This window comes from Sporothrix schenckii, assembly GCF_000961545.1.
Source record: "Sporothrix schenckii 1099-18 chromosome Unknown Cont47, whole genome shotgun sequence".
Lineage (NCBI taxonomy): Eukaryota > Fungi > Ascomycota > Sordariomycetes > Ophiostomatales > Ophiostomataceae > Sporothrix > Sporothrix schenckii.
The window spans coordinates 535,302-553,638 of record NW_015971148.1 but is presented as its reverse complement, the minus strand read 5'-3'; the positions used below and the strand labels follow the sequence as shown (position 1 = coordinate 553,638).

At 60.3% G+C, this 18,337-nt stretch overlaps 9 protein-coding genes across 9 annotated transcripts; 8 read left to right on the top strand and 1 right to left on the bottom strand.

Moving 5' to 3' along the window:
* Positions 1-548: 548 nt before the first annotated feature.
* Positions 549-3,038, top strand: SPSK_03075 (uncharacterized protein; the record flags this gene model as incomplete). The annotated part of the gene is made up of 1 exon (XM_016729918.1): positions 549-3,038. The coding sequence occupies one exon, from the start codon at positions 549-551 to the stop codon at positions 3,036-3,038; it is 2,490 nt and encodes an 829-aa protein (XP_016584765.1).
* Positions 3,039-4,278: 1,240 nt separating this feature from the next.
* Positions 4,279-6,654, top strand: SPSK_03093 (uncharacterized protein; the record flags this gene model as incomplete). The annotated part of the gene is made up of 2 exons (XM_016729934.1): positions 4,279-5,010; positions 5,086-6,654. The coding sequence occupies 2 exons, from the start codon at positions 4,279-4,281 to the stop codon at positions 6,652-6,654; spliced, it is 2,301 nt and encodes a 766-aa protein (XP_016584764.1).
* A 679-nt stretch (positions 6,655-7,333) lies between these two features.
* On the top strand, positions 7,334-8,263 carry SPSK_03537 (iron-sulfur cluster assembly protein; the record flags this gene model as incomplete). Its single annotated transcript, XM_016730375.1, has 1 exon — positions 7,334-8,263. One exon carries the CDS (start codon positions 7,334-7,336, stop codon positions 8,261-8,263), a length of 930 nt encoding a protein of 309 aa, XP_016584763.1.
* Positions 8,264-8,866: 603 nt separating this feature from the next.
* Positions 8,867-10,840, top strand: SPSK_03171 (ssDNA-dependent ATPase MGS1; the record flags this gene model as incomplete). Its single annotated transcript, XM_016730012.1, has 1 exon — positions 8,867-10,840. The coding sequence occupies one exon, from the start codon at positions 8,867-8,869 to the stop codon at positions 10,838-10,840; it is 1,974 nt and encodes a 657-aa protein (XP_016584762.1).
* Positions 10,841-11,688: 848 nt separating this feature from the next.
* On the top strand, positions 11,689-12,012 carry SPSK_03755 (uncharacterized protein; the record flags this gene model as incomplete). The annotated part of the gene is made up of 1 exon (XM_016730589.1): positions 11,689-12,012. One exon carries the CDS (start codon positions 11,689-11,691, stop codon positions 12,010-12,012), a length of 324 nt encoding a protein of 107 aa, XP_016584761.1.
* A 131-nt stretch (positions 12,013-12,143) lies between these two features.
* Positions 12,144-12,407, top strand: SPSK_03790 (uncharacterized protein; the record flags this gene model as incomplete). Its single annotated transcript, XM_016730624.1, has 1 exon — positions 12,144-12,407. The coding sequence occupies one exon, from the start codon at positions 12,144-12,146 to the stop codon at positions 12,405-12,407; it is 264 nt and encodes an 87-aa protein (XP_016584760.1).
* Positions 12,408-13,108: 701 nt separating this feature from the next.
* SPSK_03366 (uncharacterized protein) lies at positions 13,109-14,491 on the top strand (the record flags this gene model as incomplete). The annotated part of the gene is made up of 1 exon (XM_016730204.1): positions 13,109-14,491. The coding sequence occupies one exon, from the start codon at positions 13,109-13,111 to the stop codon at positions 14,489-14,491; it is 1,383 nt and encodes a 460-aa protein (XP_016584759.1).
* Positions 14,492-14,840: 349 nt separating this feature from the next.
* On the bottom strand, positions 14,841-15,971 carry SPSK_03452 (thymidylate synthase; the record flags this gene model as incomplete). Its single annotated transcript, XM_016730290.1, has 1 exon — positions 14,841-15,971. The coding sequence occupies one exon, from the start codon at positions 15,969-15,971 to the stop codon at positions 14,841-14,843; it is 1,131 nt and encodes a 376-aa protein (XP_016584758.1).
* A 406-nt stretch (positions 15,972-16,377) lies between these two features.
* SPSK_03250 (uncharacterized protein) lies at positions 16,378-18,066 on the top strand (the record flags this gene model as incomplete). The annotated part of the gene is made up of 1 exon (XM_016730090.1): positions 16,378-18,066. One exon carries the CDS (start codon positions 16,378-16,380, stop codon positions 18,064-18,066), a length of 1,689 nt encoding a protein of 562 aa, XP_016584757.1.
* Between the last annotated feature and the right edge of the window lie 271 nt (positions 18,067-18,337).

Below are 18,337 nucleotides of genomic sequence, written 5' to 3'. Positions count from 1 at the left end.
CAGAGAGACTTTGCCAGAAGTACTGCGACTCGAGTCCTTGATCGGCGAACACAGTACGAAGACAACGCAGCAACTGTTGTCTCATCGCTAAGTCTGGGGAAGCACGCGCGCACGGCGCACGGCACACAGCACACAGCACACAGCATTACAGACGAACAGACGATCAGAAACAAGAGACGGCGTAAACAGCAGACGTAACAGAAGCGACACAAACAACAGACTCCTCAGAAAAACCATGCCTCTGCTCTGATTCCCCACCGGCGATCCAAGTCTTGTCCTCTCCCTTGTCCTTTCCCCATCAAATTCGAGATCGGTAATCGGTCACCCCCACGCTCGTTTCCTGGCTGCATTGCCCACACCTTCGCCTCACCTACTCGCCTTGACGCAATCGCCCCTTCTGCCGCCTGGTCTCGACAAGGCAGTCGTCTCTCTCCTCGCTTTGGTCGACGTGGGCTTCAACAAACATCTTTCCGTTTCCCTTTTTTTAGTTGCAACCCTAGGCATACCACAGTTATCCGATCTGTCTCAATCGTACACACTCCCCCTCCATGAGTGGAACACCGACCAGCACGGGGCAGCCGGCCCGCCGCCGGTTTGCCCCTGTCCCCATCGAGACCACCTTTGAGCGTTTCCGCAAGAACGTTTCGCAGGCTGCTCCGGCCGTCCCTACCGCTCCGACCGCCGAGCTCACACCGTCTCCCTCTCCCCAGTCCGAAGCACCGCCGCCAACATTGTGGACGTTGGACCCCAGCCGTCTTCCGGCGCGAGCCAAGCCGCGTCGTTTTGCCCCGCAGCTCATCGAGTCGTCGCGCCGCTCCCGCCGCATCGGTGACATTGGCCCTGCCACCCGGCCCACCGACAAGACCGACATTACGCCCTACCACAACCACATCTATGCCCCCAAGGCCCGAAAAAAGCACCGCAAGGTCCAGTCCCTGGCCCGTCGTGAGTCCTGCGACGAGGAGACCGCTGCTCATGTCTTTGAGATGCTGGCCCGCGAGGCCGAAAAGCGGCTGCTCGAAGAGGCCGCCCTGGCAGCCTTCCCCAACAGCCGCGCCCGTGCCGGTGGTGCCGAGCATTTCGTGATCCGCGAAGGCTCCGACGACGACGACAGCTCCGAAGGTCAGGGCCGCAGCCGCGAAGCGACAGGACCGGGCCCGCACGTCCACTTGCGCACCACTACTCGCCGCACACGTCGTGATTCGTACACGGAAGACGTGGGCTGGGCGCTGCGCGAGATGCAGGAGCACCACGAGCAGCTGACCAAGGTGCGCGGGGCCTCTTTTACGTCAGGTTCGCCGTACATCGCACCAGGAAACGAGGCTGCGGCGCCGGCCACGCCTGACAATGCGCATGCCCGCGCCGTGTCGGTTCCGCGGCCCACACAGCTCGACCGCATATCCACCTTTGATTTGGACCAGATGAGCATCGAAAGCCCACCCACCGACCCCATCTGGACGACCACGGCGCGCCAAGCGACGCAAGACTCCGCCATTCATCCCATTGGCGAGACGTTTATGCCCTACATTCCTGAGGAGCCGCTGGAACTGCCCGGTATCAACGAAGGCTTCCGGGGCATCCCGGCTTACGCCCGCAAGCTGCGGGAAGCCGAGGGCGATGTCGACGAGGACGACGAGGACGATTTATTACGGCAAAGCGCCACGCCCACGACGCGTCCCATTGGTGAGTCATCTATGCCGTATATATCGACCGTATCCGCTGGAAACGCGGCCACGGGCGCTCCTCACACGTCTGCTCCGTCTGCTCCGTCTGCCCCGTCCGCTCTCTCTGTCTCGGCTGCCACAACCACAGAGGTCCGGTTCACACCCGACACTGCCACCCAGATTCCGACCGAGACCAGCTTCCGGGGACGCAACGCCTATGCTGGTTACCGCAACCGCGACCTGTTTGCATCGGAGCGCGACGTGCACAGGCTGCGAAAGAAGTCGCCGCCCATGCTGGGCAAGGAGCTGGTGTTCCCCAAGTGCGCGTCGCCGAAGCAGACCAAACTGGAGCCTGAGTTCTTGTGGTCCATCAACGACGTCATGGAAAAGTCGTCGCACCAGGACGAGGGGCAGGGCCAAGGAGGACAAGGGAACGCCGCCAACGGTGGCAAGAGCAGTTCCACCAAGCCCGCTGGACAGCATGGTCTATGGAACGGTCTTTGCATTGCCAGCGACAAGACACAAGCCGTTGTCCCCCTGGAGCGGCCTGCTCTCCTCGAAACCCCCTTCCCGCCCAGCAGCCCCGGCGACCCATTTGCCCGCGCCTTTAGCCAGAGCGCACTAAGCAGCGACCTGGACACCATGTATGAGGAGCCATCCCACATCGACGGCACGCAGTCGTCGCATGGTCACCAGGGTCCCGGCCTCCATGGCCTGCACAGCCTGCATGGGCTGCATGGTCTCCACGGCCTCCACGGCAAGACCACGCACGCCGAGCCGAGAGGACTCCACATGCTGGTCGGCCTCGACGAGCGTCTGCGGCAGGAAAAGGCCGCCGCTGAGCTCGAAGAGAGCATCGCCGCCGAGTTTACCGACAGGTTTGTGACGCAGGTCTACAACTACCTGTCGCTCGGCTACCCGTCCATGGCGTGGTCCTACGACGACGAGCTGTCCAAGATCTCGCGCATCCCGGTGGACGAGCTGTCGCAGGACGATCTGAGCGGGAGCAGCAGCGACGGCGGTGATGGCAGTCAAGGCAGTGGGGATGGGGAACAACGGCCCATCTTTGCTCGCGGCTCCTCGGCCAAGGGCCACATCTCTCTCGACGACGACGACCGCGCGGCGGCCTTAGCGGCAGCGTCTGCCACGTCGTCGGATAGCGACGGCAGTCCCCCTCCCGACGGCGGCAGCAGCAGCAGCAGCAACAACAGCAGCAGCAACGGCAGTCATAGCAGCTACAACCATGACAGCTACCCACGCTGGCGTGCGCTCAAGATTTACATTTACGAGTGGGCCCGCCAGCACCCCGACCTCAACAGCATCAGTCCGCTGGCCTGGGGCGTGCGGGAACGGCGCGGCAGTTGGGGCGTGTAATGCAATGCATCTGTTCTCCGGAGACGTCGGCTGCGACGTCGATTATATATACTTTGCTGTGCCACATTCCTCTTCTTGTACGCTCATTTTCATTGTCTCCTTCTTGGGACCAGGCCGAGTTATGCGCCTGTTTAACGACGTCTACGACACTGCATCGTTATTGTGGTTTATCCTTACTTCTTACCTTTATCGTCAGCCTTTCCGATAGCGTCATGTATCTCCTGGGGGCGCTCCATGGTGCCAGGTGTGCTGTCGTCTCGTATGGCAGCCGAATTGATTACTGCATTTTGTCGACTTCTATCTGCGTGCCTAACTCACCATGTCCCGCTTGTCCGGGTCTAGTCACAATATTGTCTATAAATTTCTATGGTGTCTAGGCGTATCATTGAGGTGTATGTTGTACACTATTGACTATTGATGATGGTGCAAATCCAGTATTCCGCAGTCGTTCTGAGTAACAATAACTTCGCTGTCCAATTACCAATTTGGGCTCTCAATACAACCACACTTGGCGACTTGCTCTTCAAGCCTACACGCCGCTAAAACCAGTGCAGAAAGAGCACCTCCAACGGGCATTGGGGTGGACACGTAAGTCCATTTTAGTGCGTTGTAGGGAGGAAGACAAAATAGGGGTGAGCAGGACCCGCTAGCCTATTAAGTCGTCAGCGGTATCCAGGGCACATGCTACAGGGATCCTCGAGCTGTGACCCAGTCCACGGGGCGAGGAAAGTGCAACCGTTTCTGTTGCCTCAGCCTCACGACTGGCGTATTCTCCATCCCATAGTACATCCGTAATTCCTCCGTACTTATTGTTTTGCGCTGTTTGCAAACAGCTTCCAACTACACCCGTGGACGATTGACAGCAGGCAACACTCTAAGGCATTCTCTCTTCCTGCTCCACAGAACACCTGTATACTTGTCTCCACGCGTCTAGACTTCCTGTGTTGGCGGCGTGGGCCCTCTTTTCGAATCTCGAGATAGGGGAAACGTCGCATGGGAAATAGCAAATCGAAACACGACGACCAGGCTGCATGACGGACCAGGCCCTATTCTCGAGACAAATTGGCGAGAACGGCACTCACGACTTTGAACACGACACGCGACTTGTCCCTCGTCACCCATCCATACACCCCTGCGCACCACGACATCGCCATCTTGACCGTACTTGAACTCCCCGACTCCACAACCAAAGAACTCCTCCTTCACCTCCTCTTCCGCTTCAGCTGCACGATCACCCCCGATGGAGCAGTCCCCGCTCACGCAACAGCCGCGTCCGGATGCCTTCCAGCCCAAGATCGTCCAGCTGTACGACGAGCTGCTCGACCACCCGGACCACATCCCCGGCGAAGGCTTCTGGGCCGAGTTTTTCCTTCTGCGGCCGGACCGCCGCGCCCTCCGCGAACGGCTCGATACCCTGACCGCCGACGCCCTCCTTGCCCTCGAAGCCCAGACGCGGCAGCTGTTTGCGCGCGCCGTATCCGTACTGCTCACCGGCCGCGGCACAACAAGCAGCAGCCACAGCAATGGTGTGGGGGCTAATGGCCACCGGAGGAACGGCTCGGCCGGTCGCGTGCCCGGCCGCATCAATGGTGGCAGTTCGGCTTTGAGCAGTCGGTCAAGCAGCAAGAACGGAGCCGCGACATCACCGCCACCGTCGACCACGACATTGTCCTTCTCCTCGTCTGCCATTGAAAATACACTGGCAACGCTGGCGACGTTCTTGTCGGCCGCCCTCGCCAAAAAGTACAGCAACCCGTCGTCGGATGTGATTGACCTGCTTGCCGGACTCGACCGCGTGGACGCTGTGCTGTCGGACTTTGTGGCCGCACTGGACCAGCTCCTGCGGCATGGCCGCACACCTACGATCCGACGCTATGCCGTCGACGTTGCGCTGGCCGTGACCGCAGGCGCGTACCAGACGACTCTGTTGACCTACTTTATCCAGCGTGACTTGTTTCCGTCATTAATAAAGGTAGGCACCTTCCAGGTCCCTTCATCCCACCTTGGCTTATTTTTTTTTTTTCCTCACGTACTAACACGGTTACAGGTCATCCTGGACTCCCCTACTGCATCCGTCTCTCCATTCATCCTTGTCGGCCTGCTCGCCAATTACAACAAATTCGAGTTCCAGAATCCCTACCAGCTACGACTCAACGACTTTGTGAACGAGAAAGCCATCCATACCATACTGTGGGGCGTGGGCGACGCCTGCCGTGGCTTGCGGGCACAGTACATTGACATCCAGGATGACCTGCCCGAGGGCTGGACGCTGTCCAGCACTCTGGGCATGATTGGCTTGGGCGGCAGCAGCAAGGCGCCGGCCAAGCCGGTGTACGACGCTGAGACGGCCAAGAAGCTGTTCGCGGAGCTGCCGGGCGACGACGCCGCCGTACTGCTGGCGACATACGATTTTACACACGCAAACAAACTGTTTTGCTTCAACCTCGTCACTCTCGGCGCACAGCCCGTCCCCCAAGCGACAAAAGATGCAAAGGACGCAAAGGACGCAAAGGACGCGGCACCGCCACAAGCACAGTCGCAACACCCTCACTCGACAGAACCACCCATCTCCAGCTTCGTCTCCCTCACTTCGTATCTTCTCCAGCACGCCCACCGCTCGCCCCGCGCCACGCTATATGCGCACCTCAGCCTCATGGTCTTCCGGCTGCTCGTCGAGGACCCGGCCCTCTGCAAGCGGCTCTGCAGCAACGACGACAACGCCCGCGTGGCCGTGCGCCTGTGCCGCCAGCGCGCGCCCCATCTGCCGCTCGTCAAGACCGGCCGCCCGCTGGCCGCCAGCATCCTCGACGCCATGGTCGACGGCATCACGCACAACCTGCGCCGGCGTTTGGACGTCGGGCTGTACACGCTGCTCGTCGGCATACTGCTGCGTCTCGTGGCGCACCTCTCGCGCACACGGACGCGGCTGGCGTATGTGCACTGGCCGCAGCTGTTTCGTGCGCTGCTGGGCCTCGTGCGCTTCCTGACGACCTACGCGGCCGACCTGCGGGGTCCCGCCTCGGCCACGACGGCGCCCGGCAGCTCTGCTGCTGGAGCGACCTCGGCCACGCCCCAGCTCGACACCCTTGTCGACCACGTCGTCAATCTGCTGGCGCTGGGCTTGTCGGCCGGCGAGGCATTTCTGCCCACCCCGGCCTCGTACGACGACCTCTTTTACAAAGTGGTCGAGACGGGCGAGGTCCTGGAAAAGTTTCGGGACACGTACCAGCTGGGTGGCCCTCGTGGTGCAAATGCAACTGCAACTGCAACCGCCGCCGCCGCCGCCGCCGCCGCCGGCCGCCCCGCGACCAACAGCATCGACACCCTCCTGAGCGTCAACGCCCACTACAAGCAATTGCTGGCCGAGGGCGCCAAGGGCGGCAAGGGGAGTCGCATCAAAGGTGTGTCGTCATCGTCGTCGTCGTCGTCGTCGCCGCTCACAAGTCTCCAGGTGGCCGAGGTCATCAAGCAAGGGTACGAGACGCTGAGCATCCAGGCCACGGCGGGCCTCGACAGCTGGGAAAAGTACCGCGAGGCCGACGAGCGGACGCTGCTGAAGAAGGTGGCGCGGACGGTCGTGACCGATGTCAGGCACAAGGTGGAAGCACAGGGGTGATGGAAACGGGTTTTGTCGTAGGAGCTGTCATGATATTGCTACTTCCCTGGGACACCATGAGAGCACTGGCGTTTTGTGGGCGTTTTTGTGGTATACAAAAGCAGACGAGCAACGGCTGCAATTGCTATATTCCTGTCCTTTTCTCATCCATTCAATTCTCAAGTCGTACATAGAACTGAATTTGTCTTATACAATGTGTGCATCTTTGTGAGTATGATCTGAGGCCATTGTATGTTCAGCTCAATTATGCTGTGCTTTTTGGACCGCTGTAAAGTCCGCTCGTAATTACCAACCAGCGTCGGCCTAGCAGAACCACCGCTTATTTGCGGGCGCCTGTTTTTGACCATTGCGGCGCCTGTCATTGGCCCGGTCAAAGTCGGCCCATACACAGTAACCAGCGCCATCGGACCACAAATTGCCTCGCACTGTCCAGTTGTCGCCCCATTTTCCACATGCGGCCCTGGAAAAGCCGGGGGAAGGAACGACCCTTTTCCTCGACGTAACCAACTAGACCCATTTCTTCAAACCCATTTTCTTAGAAATCCAACTTCCTCTGCGACCGCCAATCCACCCATTGCTTTCGGACAAGCGTTCACATCTTCACAGCGACTCCTTCTTCTTTTCTTTTTTTTCTTCTTTCCTGTTCGTTTACCACAACGCCTTCCACCGTCCATCCAAAATGAACGCCCTCCTACCGCGACAGTCAGCCGAGTCAGCCTGCCTTTTCTGCCGGCAGGGCCTCGTCCGACAGCTGCGCCAGCATCACCCACGGCGGCAATTGCAGCCGCAACAGCTGCAGCCACAGCAGCACTTGTTCTCGCTCAGTCGCAGCAGCATGGTATCGCCTGCTCCTGCGCATCAGCGCCGCCGCTACCTGTCCAGTACCGCGGCCGCCCAGCGACCCCCGCCGTTTGCGCAGGCGGAGGCGACATCGAACTCCTCGACAACATCTTCAGCGGCAAACCCCAAGACCGCATCGTCCACAACTCCCTACACACGCTACTCCCTCTACACTGAGCCCACATCGCCCATGACTATGCGACCGCCGCCGCCGCCGTCGCCGGTCGTGCCAGCCGACTCGCCTGCGCCGACGGCCACGGAGGCACTGAAGATGCCAGTGGAGGAGGCACAGTCGGCCGCGACGGAAACGAAACAGGCAGAGGCAAAGAAGGCCAGCACCACAAGCACCACAAGCGCCGCCGCGTCCGCCGCTGCAGCGTCCCCGTCGACCACACCAACGGCCGGTGCCCCCAAGAAACGCCCCTCCCGGCTGCGCACGCCGCGCAAGGCCGCCATGCGCTTGACGCCCGCCGCTGTCGACCAGGTCCGCGAGCTGCTCGAGGGGCCGGACCCGAAGCTCCTCAAGATTGGCGTGCGCAACCGCGGATGCAGCGGCCTGTCCTACAACCTGGAGTACGTCGAGAAGCCGGGCGCCTTTGACGAGATGGTGGAGCAGGACGGCGTGCATGTGCTGGTGGACAGCAAGGCGCTCTTTAGCATCATTGGCACCGAGATGGACTGGGTCGAGGACAAGCTGAACCAGCGGTTTGTGTTCCGGAACCCCAACATCAAGGAGGAATGTGGCTGCGGCGAGTCGTTTATGGTGTAAGATCAGAGGTCCATGGACCGCACCGCATGGAACACGCGCATCGGACCTGCCTAATGAATACATGACCTATACACATCTTTTCCCCTCGTGCATTTCTATAGAATACATGGTCTTTTCCCTTTCTTTTACACGAGTTTCGTATCATCCAGTCTACACATCAGACGAGACAAGTCCAGAGTATCCTTGGCAACAATGAGGCAGCGTAATGACAAGAAAAAGTCGTACTTCGAGTATCATATTATTCGCCATCGTAAACCCAAAACGAACCTAAACGACGACAGGCAGTGATGCAGTGGCGACTTTCTCATGCTCGATTCGCCCATGTATTTTAGTATGGGCTTCTTTGGGCCACTAAAGTGCAGGACCCCTCGCCCCTGTAGCTTAGCGCGTGTTGCCGCGTGTGGCGCTGCCTCGTTCTGCTGTGACAAACGCGTCTCCCAGGATAGACTGTGAAACTCCCCTTAAGCACGCCTGTCAATAACATTCCATTCCTTGTGTTGACCTAGGCTCGCCTTGCACCTCGTAAACGTCAAGCATCTTTCACGACATCTACATATACTCGCCGGCCTCTTTTGGTCTCTGTCCAACGACGTTTTGTCAAACATGTTCGCGCGGCCTGCCGGCCAGACGGCCGTCGTCGACTGTCCGATCTGCAGCAAACATGTACGACCATCCGATATCAACGCCCACCTCGACGCCGGCTGTGCAACACATATCGTGGAGGAGGGTGCCGACGAAGCGAATGGCACAGGGACGGCTGGAAGCAGCACAAAACGACCGACACCGCCGCCGAGCTCACCGTCCCTCGGATCGAGCTCGCAGCAGAAGCGGTCGGCCTCGTCCTTTTTCCAGACACCCGCCGCGAAACGACAGCAGAGCACCTCCGCCGCCACAAACGGTGCGAGCGGGACGCACGGCACACCGAGTGCCTCGCAAGGCGTAAAGAGCACGATGTCGACGTTTACCTTGCCAATCACAACGCAAGGCGCAGCCGGCGGGTCAAAGAAGCGCACATTTGAGGAGGGCCCAGGGCAGAGCTCGCCACCACAACCAGATGGAGACAGAGGCGACGACGGAGGCGGCAGGATACATACAAATGGGGAGGTGGCCCCAACGAACGGAGCGGCTCCGCCGCCGTCCTCGGCACAAGCGGCACTGCCGTCCGCCAAACGCTCACGCACGCAGCGGGCAGCGCCGCTGGCCGAACGCATGCGGCCGCAGTCCTTGGACGACGTCTGTGGACAGGAGCTGGTCGGGCCCAACGGGGTGCTGCGTGCGCTCATCGAGTCCGACCGTGTGCCGTCCATGATTCTGTGGGGCGGCTCGGGCACGGGCAAGACCACCATTGCGCGCTGTATCGCGCAGCGCGTCGGCAGCCGCTTTGTCGAGATGAACGCCACCAGCAGCGGCGGCGTGGCCGAGTGCAAGAAGCTGTTCCAGGACGCGGCCAACGAGCTGTCCCTCACCGGACGCAAGACCATCTTGTTCTGCGACGAGATCCATCGGTTCAGCAAGGCGCAGCAGGACGTGTTCCTCAAGCCGGTCGAGGCCGGCACGATCACGCTGATTGGCGCCACCACGGAAAACCCGTCGTTTCGGGTCGTGAACGCCTTGCTGTCGCGCTGCCGGACGTTTACGCTGGCGTCGTTGACAAAGGAGGACGTGCAGCGGATTCTGGCGCGCGCCGTGCTGGAAGAGACGGGCGTGCGAGTAGGCGAGGCTGTGGTCGAGGCTGGGGGCGAGGCTGGGGGCGAGACGCAAGACGACACGCGTGCACACACAGACAGCGACAGCACACCCAACGCATCACACACCAAACCAAACGGCTTAGGCGCGGCCCTGTCGCCGCTCATCGACCACGAGCTGCTGGCGTACCTGGCGGCCTTTTCGGACGGCGACGCCCGCACGGCGCTCAACCTGCTCGAGCTGGCCATGTCCATTGCGGCGCGGCCCACCAACGACCCCGGCAAAGCCTTGACCAAGGACGACCTCAAGGCCGCGCTCACCAAGACGCTCGTCTACGACCGCGCTGGCGACCAGCACTACGACACCATTTCGGCGTTCCACAAGTCGGTGCGCGGCTCCGACCCGGACGCCACCCTCTACTACCTGGCGCGCATGCTGCAGTCCGGCGAGGACCCCTTGTTTGTCGCCCGCCGCATGGTCGTCATCGCCTCCGAGGACGTCGGGCTCGCCGACAGCTCGCTGCTGCCGCTCGCCACGGCGGCCTACACGGCCACCCAGCAGATTGGCATGCCCGAGGCCCGCATCCCGCTGGCCCACTGTGCCGTCGCCCTGGCGCTGGCGCCCAAGAGCACCCGCGCCTACCGCGGGCTCAACAATGCGTTTGCGGCGCTGCGCGAGCCGGGTGTCGCCTCGCTGCCCATCCCCATCCACCTGCGCAATGCACCCACACGCCTCATGAAGGATCTCGGCTATGGAAAGGAGTACAAGTACAACCCCAATTATGTGAACGGACGCGTGCGGCAAGACTACCTACCGGACGACCTGCTTGGCCGGAGTTTCTTGGAGGCGCGCGATCTTGGGACGGCCGTCGACCCAGACTTGGAGGATTAGAGAGGAGGCATATACGTGGCGTGGAAGCACGGCTGGAAGAAAACCGAGACTCGTTGGTTGTATTGGGCGCACGGGGCACATTGAAGTGATTACATTGGGCATTTTCATGATATCCGGGACTGGTTTTCTCAGAGAGCTGCCGTTTTTCGGAAGACGTACAATTGGATACTGCGACATATCTGGCAATATCCGGTAACTCTCAATTTCGTAGTTTTTTGTACCATGGCAGAAACTGTTGTAAAATTGGGTAAAGTTTTTTGTCAAGTGTTTATGTGCCTATTGATTTATTTCAGTCAAGTTTTTGTCTTGACTCATATAAATCAAGACAACGCAAATTTAGAATGTCTCAAAGACAATGAGAAGTTATTTATTTAGACCCTAAAACTTATCATATCAGACCTTGAAATATTCCACTTTCAATACAATTAAAGATCCGCGTTCATCATATATTACCCTACGCCATATATCCTTGAGTACGGAGTACAGCAATGGCGTTATTCTGTACAACTTGATATCAAACATCCCCCTCCTGTCACTTGTGTGCCTTGTTCGCCCGGCCCAGCGCAGTCTGCCCTGCCTTGAGAAACTTGAGCCTCTTCCTGGTCTATTTTTGTATCCCGACTTGAAAACGCAGGGCGCACCAAAAGAGAAGCCTGCCACTACCCAGCATGTTACGCAGTGTTTCATGTAATTATTTTCAAACAAAACAAAATTGCCGGCACGCCATACCTTGGCTGTGTTAAAAGTAATCTTATCTTACCTTCTCAGAGGACTTATCTCGTCCCTCTGCAAAAGGCCATGCATGGACAACTGCTGGCCGTGTTGGGCAGTGGCTGTGGGACGAAGGCATGCCGTTCACTAGGCAGACGCCAATGTCGTTGGTCCGGACAACACGGCTCCGGCAGCTTGGAATGGGGTTGATTGGGGTTCGGGGGAGACTCAGGAGAGTAGCCGCAGCGTTGCAAGAGGGCGCCCGCAGGCCCCTGGCTAGGCCTGGCCACCAGACCCACTTCCTCGCAACGGTCTGGCGGAAGGAAGAGCAGCAACAACACAAAGAGGCGGCGATCATGATTACTGTTGAGTCTAGACGCCCGAGAGACCCCGGGAGGACGAGCAAGGAGTATGAGGCCACGATAAGGAGGACGAATAACAGTGAACGAAACAAGGACTGAAAGAAATCAGGACGACGCGTAACGCCTCCACAGAAGAGGCAGTTTGTCCACCGGCTAGAACTAGCCTTGGTGAGCTGAGTGGGGAAGGGAGATGAAGAGGCTGAGATGCTAAGAAGTTGGACGATATTGACATGCCTGGCCAAAGTCTGGTGTCGTGTGCTGTCTCGCAGATTATTTGGGTGACCAGAGTGCCGATCGGAAGAGGCAGAACTGGACAAGGCTGGGTGATCGAGAAGCAAAAGAGCAAAAAGCGACTGTCAGAAGCCTTTTCAGAGTACGACACACGACACCCAGAACTATCTTATCAAATGTTCAGGGAAATTGCAGTTCAGTGCGTATCTTACAGACAAGAGACCAGGATGCTCAGCCCTGTGGCTGTGGCAGCCATCCGATGACGTACGACCACTGTATTCTGTATGTGTTTGCTGTGTTTCCTTTTTCTAGTGCAAAATAGGCCTACAGCTGTAAATCCCGTGCACCGATGCCACTACCACCACCAACCATAACCCCGTCTACGCGCCCAAAGGCCAATTCCGTGGCAGGTGTGGGCCCGCTTCGCCCCCGACTTGGTGGGCTGCTCTTGCCCGACCACATAGTCCTTCACGAGTGAGCTGATTTTCAGCTATTTTTCATCGTCGCCTCTAATTTCACCACCGTATTCCTCCCTTCCACTCCCACAGTTGGCCCTTTGGCAAGTCCCCGTCCATTGATTGTTTTGCTGCTTTATTCCCATCCCCTTTTTTCTCTTGAGCATTCTTTGTCAGTCTGGGGTCGCTGCCAACGAGTGTGACCCATTCACACAAGACAGACGCCTGACGCCAACATTCCTCCTTCAGCACCACCTTTCTTTTCTGAGCGGAAACAGCTCCTTTATTCCGCCCACTCTCGACGGTTTTGTCTTTGCATCGTTTTAGATCATCTGTACGCACGCCGTGACTCGGTTTGGACGCAGTTGTCCGCGTCATATCGACTCCCCGACGACCACCGAGTCAGCCGACGTCATCGGCAGCACTTACGATATACTTTGTCTGCATATTTCGGCGCGAGCTTTACCGAACAAGTTCTTTCCACCGACATTCCCCCTCCATCCCTCCCAATGGACCGGCCCCCCGAAGCCCGGTCGAAGGGGTCGTCAGGGCCCGGCGACACCATGGGCAGCCGTGCAGTCTCCAGCCCCATCAGTTACAGCCGCGATGCAAGTACCATCAACCAGACTCCATCGACGCCCCTCCTATTAAGTCCAGATTCTGCGGGCCATCTCGCTCCCCCGAGCGATCCTCTCCTCGACATCCCTCCAGACGCACCGCCGCCGTCGTACGAAGAAGCCACTGGCATCTCGCCAGCCTCCTTAAGTAGGCCGGTGCCCCCGGTGCCCGGAGCAAGTCCTTCGCCGGGCAGTGCCCCGTCACCGGGCGCTGGTCTGCCACCGTCGATGGCCCACAACAGCAACAACCTAGCTGTACCCAGCGGCCACCCATTACGACCTGCCGCCTCGAATGGCCACCTGGGCGCAAACGGTGGACGCCGCACAAGCGCGGGGAGCAGTACCAACGCGAACGCGCGGCTGAGCAGCGGGAGCCTTGGTGCAGGCTCGTCGCGGCCCGCCGTGGCCGGCGGCTTTGGCAGTGTCAGTTCGAGCCATCTACCCGGCTACCAACAAGCAGACGGAGGTACGTTTGGCGGCAAGCCCGGACAACCGCGACCAGCGACGAGTGCGGGCGGCGGCGGCGGTGGTGGCAGCAGCAGCAGCAGCAGCGGCAACGGTGGCAGCGGTCCTGGCCGACGCCCGGCCCCCGGCTCGGTTCCGACGGGCCGCCAGTTTCCAGCCGCATTCAACCTGTATGGCGACAACTATTCGCGCGTGTACTTTTTGGGCGAGCACCAGCAGACGCCCCTGTACGCCGTGCGCATGCGGCCCCTGTGGCAAATGTCGAATCCCGTCATCGCCCTGCACAACGGGCCCAATCCGGAGACGTCGCCCTTGCTGGCGGCGGTCGACTATGTCCCCATGTCGGACCACATGTCCATCACGCTGCCACCGCCCCTGACGTACCGGGGCGGATCCACGGCCGTGCGCCTCGACATCGTGCTGGGCTGGTCGCACTTTTATACCTTCACCATGGAGGTCGGCACCGACCCGCGCAACGTCCACCGCGAGACCTTTGAGTGGCGCCACAGCTACGGCAATGCCGTGGCGGCGCTGGGCGGCGCGCGTGAGGGGTGGAAGCTGGTGCGCATGAGCACGGCGCCCCTGCCTGGCGCACCCCGGGCGCAGCCCGCCCCTGGCTTTGTGTCGTCCGATGGACGCGAGGTCGTGGCGATGTACTCGGACGCGCGGATGAGCATGACCAAGCAGCTCAAGTTTGCCTACGTGGGCACCGGACTGACGGGGGCGCTGGGCGAGCGGTGGTCGGTGATGGCGGCGACGAGCGCGCTGGCCATCTGGGAAAAGGAGGAGGCTGTTCGCAACCGACATTAGCGGCGTAGCCACGACGTCCTCCTGTTGGACTGGTTGTTGGATGATGCATGGCAGGGCCATTTCATTGGTTTCGGCGTTGTTTTATTCCTGGTTTCCATTTCTCCCTCTTCCTTCCTGTATCTATTCTTACTCGTCGTGATTTTTTTGTTTGTCACACTTCTTCATACAAGATACCCCCATACAATTTTATTGTTTCATAATCTTAATTCTAAACCAATTGTATACAGTAGGACCTCCGTGCGTGTACACGGCCCGTGTGGCATGACAATACAAAAAATACAAGCAGATAACCAGACACGCTCGTGCTGTGTTTCGCCAACCAAAACCACAATCTACCAATCCCACGGGCCTACACGGACATCTTCATCGCAATCGCCTTGTACGGGTTGTACCCCTCAATCACAAAGTCCTCGAGCTGCCAGCCGTCAATGCTGTTGCCGTCGTTGCGGATCGTCAGCGTCGGGAACGCCCGGGGCACGCGCGCCAGCTGCGTCTCCAACGCGTCGACGTGGTCGACGTAGACGTGCGCGTCGCCCATGACGTGCGTCAGCGAGCCGGGCACGAGGCCGCAGACGCGCGCCAGCATGTGGGTCAGGAGCGCGTACGAGGCGATGTTGAAGGGCACGCCGAGGCCCATGTCGCAGGAGCGCTGGTACAGCTGGCAGTGGAGGTGGCCGACCGACGCGGTCGATGCGGTCGACGGTGCCGAAGGCGGCGGCGGGTGGGCGGTTGCTGCCGCTGTTGTAGACGTGCTCCGTCGCCGGGGCGCGTCCGGGTACGACACATAAAACTGGGCAAACATGTGGCAGGGCGGCAGCACCATCTGCGGCAGGTCGCGCGGGTTCCAGGCCGACAGGAGAATGCGCCGGTCAAACGGCGTCTCCTTGAGCTTGCGCACCACCTCGGCCAGCTGGTCGACGCCCTGGCCCGCATAGTCGGTGTGCGGGTCCTGGTACGCGGCGCCAAAGTGGCGCCACTGGAACCCGTAGACGGGGCCCAGGTCGCCGTCCTCCCGGTCCGTGAAGCCCATCTGGTCCAGAAAGGCGCGCGACCCGTTGCCGTCCCAGATCTTGACGCCCTTGGCGGCCAGCGTCGTCGACGTCGTCTCGCCGCGCACGAACCACAGCAGCTCCTCAATGACTGCGCGCGTAAAGACACGCTTGGTGGTGAGGAGCGGCAGGACGGGCACGACGTCGCCCGAGGCCGCGTCTCGCCGGTGCAGCGCAAACTTGAGCGGCCGCGGGGCAAAGAGGGAGTAGGTGCCGGTGCCCGTGCGGTCGGGGCGGTGCTCGCCGGTCTCCAGGATCTCGCGGACGAGGTCGAGGTACTGGTCTTCTTCCTTGTTGCCCTCGGCAGGTGGTGCCTCTGTCGGCTGTGTCTCTGTCTGTTGTGTCTGTGTCTGTGCCTCGGTGCCGTTTTTGGCTGCAACGGGCGCCGGCGCTGGCTCGACAGCCGCGGTGTCGTCTCGTGCGGCAGGCATTGTGCGTATGTGTTGTGTCGGTGGTCGAGGAAGCAGGACAGTCGGATGTCCTGTCAGGTTTCTAGTCCACTTGCCTTGGGTGACGTCTGCTGGCCGTTGTAAATTGTAGAAAAAACAACCCCTCGCCCGCCAACTGTGAGAAGACGCGTCGCGCGTCTGTTTTTGTTTAATTGAAATGACTAATACAGAGCAACGGCGCTAGTGCCGTCAGCGAAAAACAGCTTTAGAAGGGTGGAGCACATTTCAGCGCCGGAACCGTCCGCTGCAGAGAGAGTGATACGCCGCTAACTCCGGTAAAGGCGAATTTTGTATCAACATCGGCGGATGATGTGACGTGTCTCTCTTTACGCTCTCTTTCCTACTTGACTACTGCAGCCATGCGATGCTTTGTCGACGGCAATCCGCCATGTCGACACCGCGATTCGTGTGTCAGCACTGCGTCCGCGCTGCGCTTTTGCGGCCGGCGCGGCCTCGTCGGCTCCCACGACCACCAATGATTGGACAAGCACGGCCATACTCGACAACAGACAGCCCGAAACAGCCTTTGAGTGAGACGGCCGAGAAGAAGGAGTCAAGTGCCATGTCAAGACGGCTCGAAGAAGCAACGGAAGACGCCCTTCTGACCGGCGGCCGTGCTGGGCGGCGTGCCGTCGAAGAAGCCGGTTTCAGCGAAGAGCTCAAGAACCGCCTGTTCGACAAGATTGCCGACGCCGAGTTCCGGACCGAGCACAGCCGCACCATTGCTGCTGCTGGACTGGACGCACAGACACTTGGGTCGGCCAGCCGGACGGGTGCCGGCACGCGTGGCCTGGCGGCGGCGCAGCACTGGACCGGCGACGAGGCACCGGAAGACACGATCCTGCGCATGCTCGACGATGCACGAAAGCCGCTGCCGCCGAGCCTGCGCGGGAAGCCGTCCATACCGAACCCAGTTGTTGTGGACCTGCGGCTGCGGCGACCGCCGTCTCAGACTCCGGGCCAGCGGGCGGCCAACGCGCGCGACAAGGCCACGGTGTACGCTGGCATGGGCATGGGAGACAAGACAAGGGCAAAGGACCAGCAGAATGGGAACGGCCCCGTCGATGCAGACGCCGACGAGAAGCAGCGCGCCGCCTTTCGAAAAGAGCTGCGCGAGCGGTTTGGCGCAGGGGCCGGCGCGGCCAACATGCCCAACACGTTTACCGGCCTGGCCGCGCTGGCCAACGAGCGCATCGAGGACGCCATTGCGCGCGGGCAGTTCCGCGACATTCCGCGAGGGACAAACGTCGCGCGGGATGCGCGTGCCGACAACCCGTTTATTGATACCACCGAATACATTATGAACAAGATGATCCAGCGGCAGGAGATTGTGCCGCCGTGGATCGAGAAGCAACAGGAGCTCGTGCGGTCGGCGCGGTCGTTTCGGATGCAACTGCGGACGGACTGGCGGCGGCATGCGGCGCGGTCGCTGGCCAGCCGGGGCGGGTCGCTCCAGGACCAAATGGCGGCGGCCGAGCGATACGCGGCAGCTGAGCAGGTGCACAACCCGCGGCGGCGGGACGTGGACAAGATGGCGGTGGCGACCAACCACACCGACGACGCAGTGATGGCGCAGGCCGGCAAGCGCGCGGAGTCTGCCACGGCCACCAACGCAGCCAACATAGCCGAAGCCGACGCCGAAGCCACACCCACACCCACACCCACACCCGCCGATGCGACGGTCGGCGACTTGACCCGCCCCTTGCGTGATCCCCAGTGGGAAGCCGCCGAGCGCGCGTACATGGAGCTCGCGATCCGCGACCTCAATGCCTTGACCCGGTCGTACAACCTGATGGCGCCCGAGCTGGCCAAGAAGCCCTACTTTTCGCTGGACCGCGAGCTTCTGGCGTGCTTTGCAGACGTGGCGCCCACGCTGGCCGAGACGATCCGTGACCGTGCGGCGCGGCCGCCCAAACCCAACCCGGACGCCGTGAGCGAGACCATGGGGCGGCGGGTGCTGGAGCGGTTTGTTGGCGAGGGCAGCACAGGGTCGGTGCGGGTGTACGACAATAAGAAGCCGCACTACGGACTCAAGGAGATGTGGCGGGATCTGTGGAAGAAGGAGAAGACGGCATGAGTACTGTACAATATTACGACATTTACGATCCCCTGTCACGACAGACATTACGGAATACAATAAGTCTATTTTTCCAGTCGACCCTACCGGCGGGTATCGGTTGCTATCGTCTGTCGGCGGACAGAAGTTCGTACTCAATGGATGCTGCACGCCGGCGTAAAATCCTCATGCACATAGCAGCAGCGTAGCTGGGCAGTATCGCAACCAGTGTTCCTGCTTGGGTAGAAGGTGACCATCCCGACATCCTCGAAAGGCTGCACACGACGAAAGC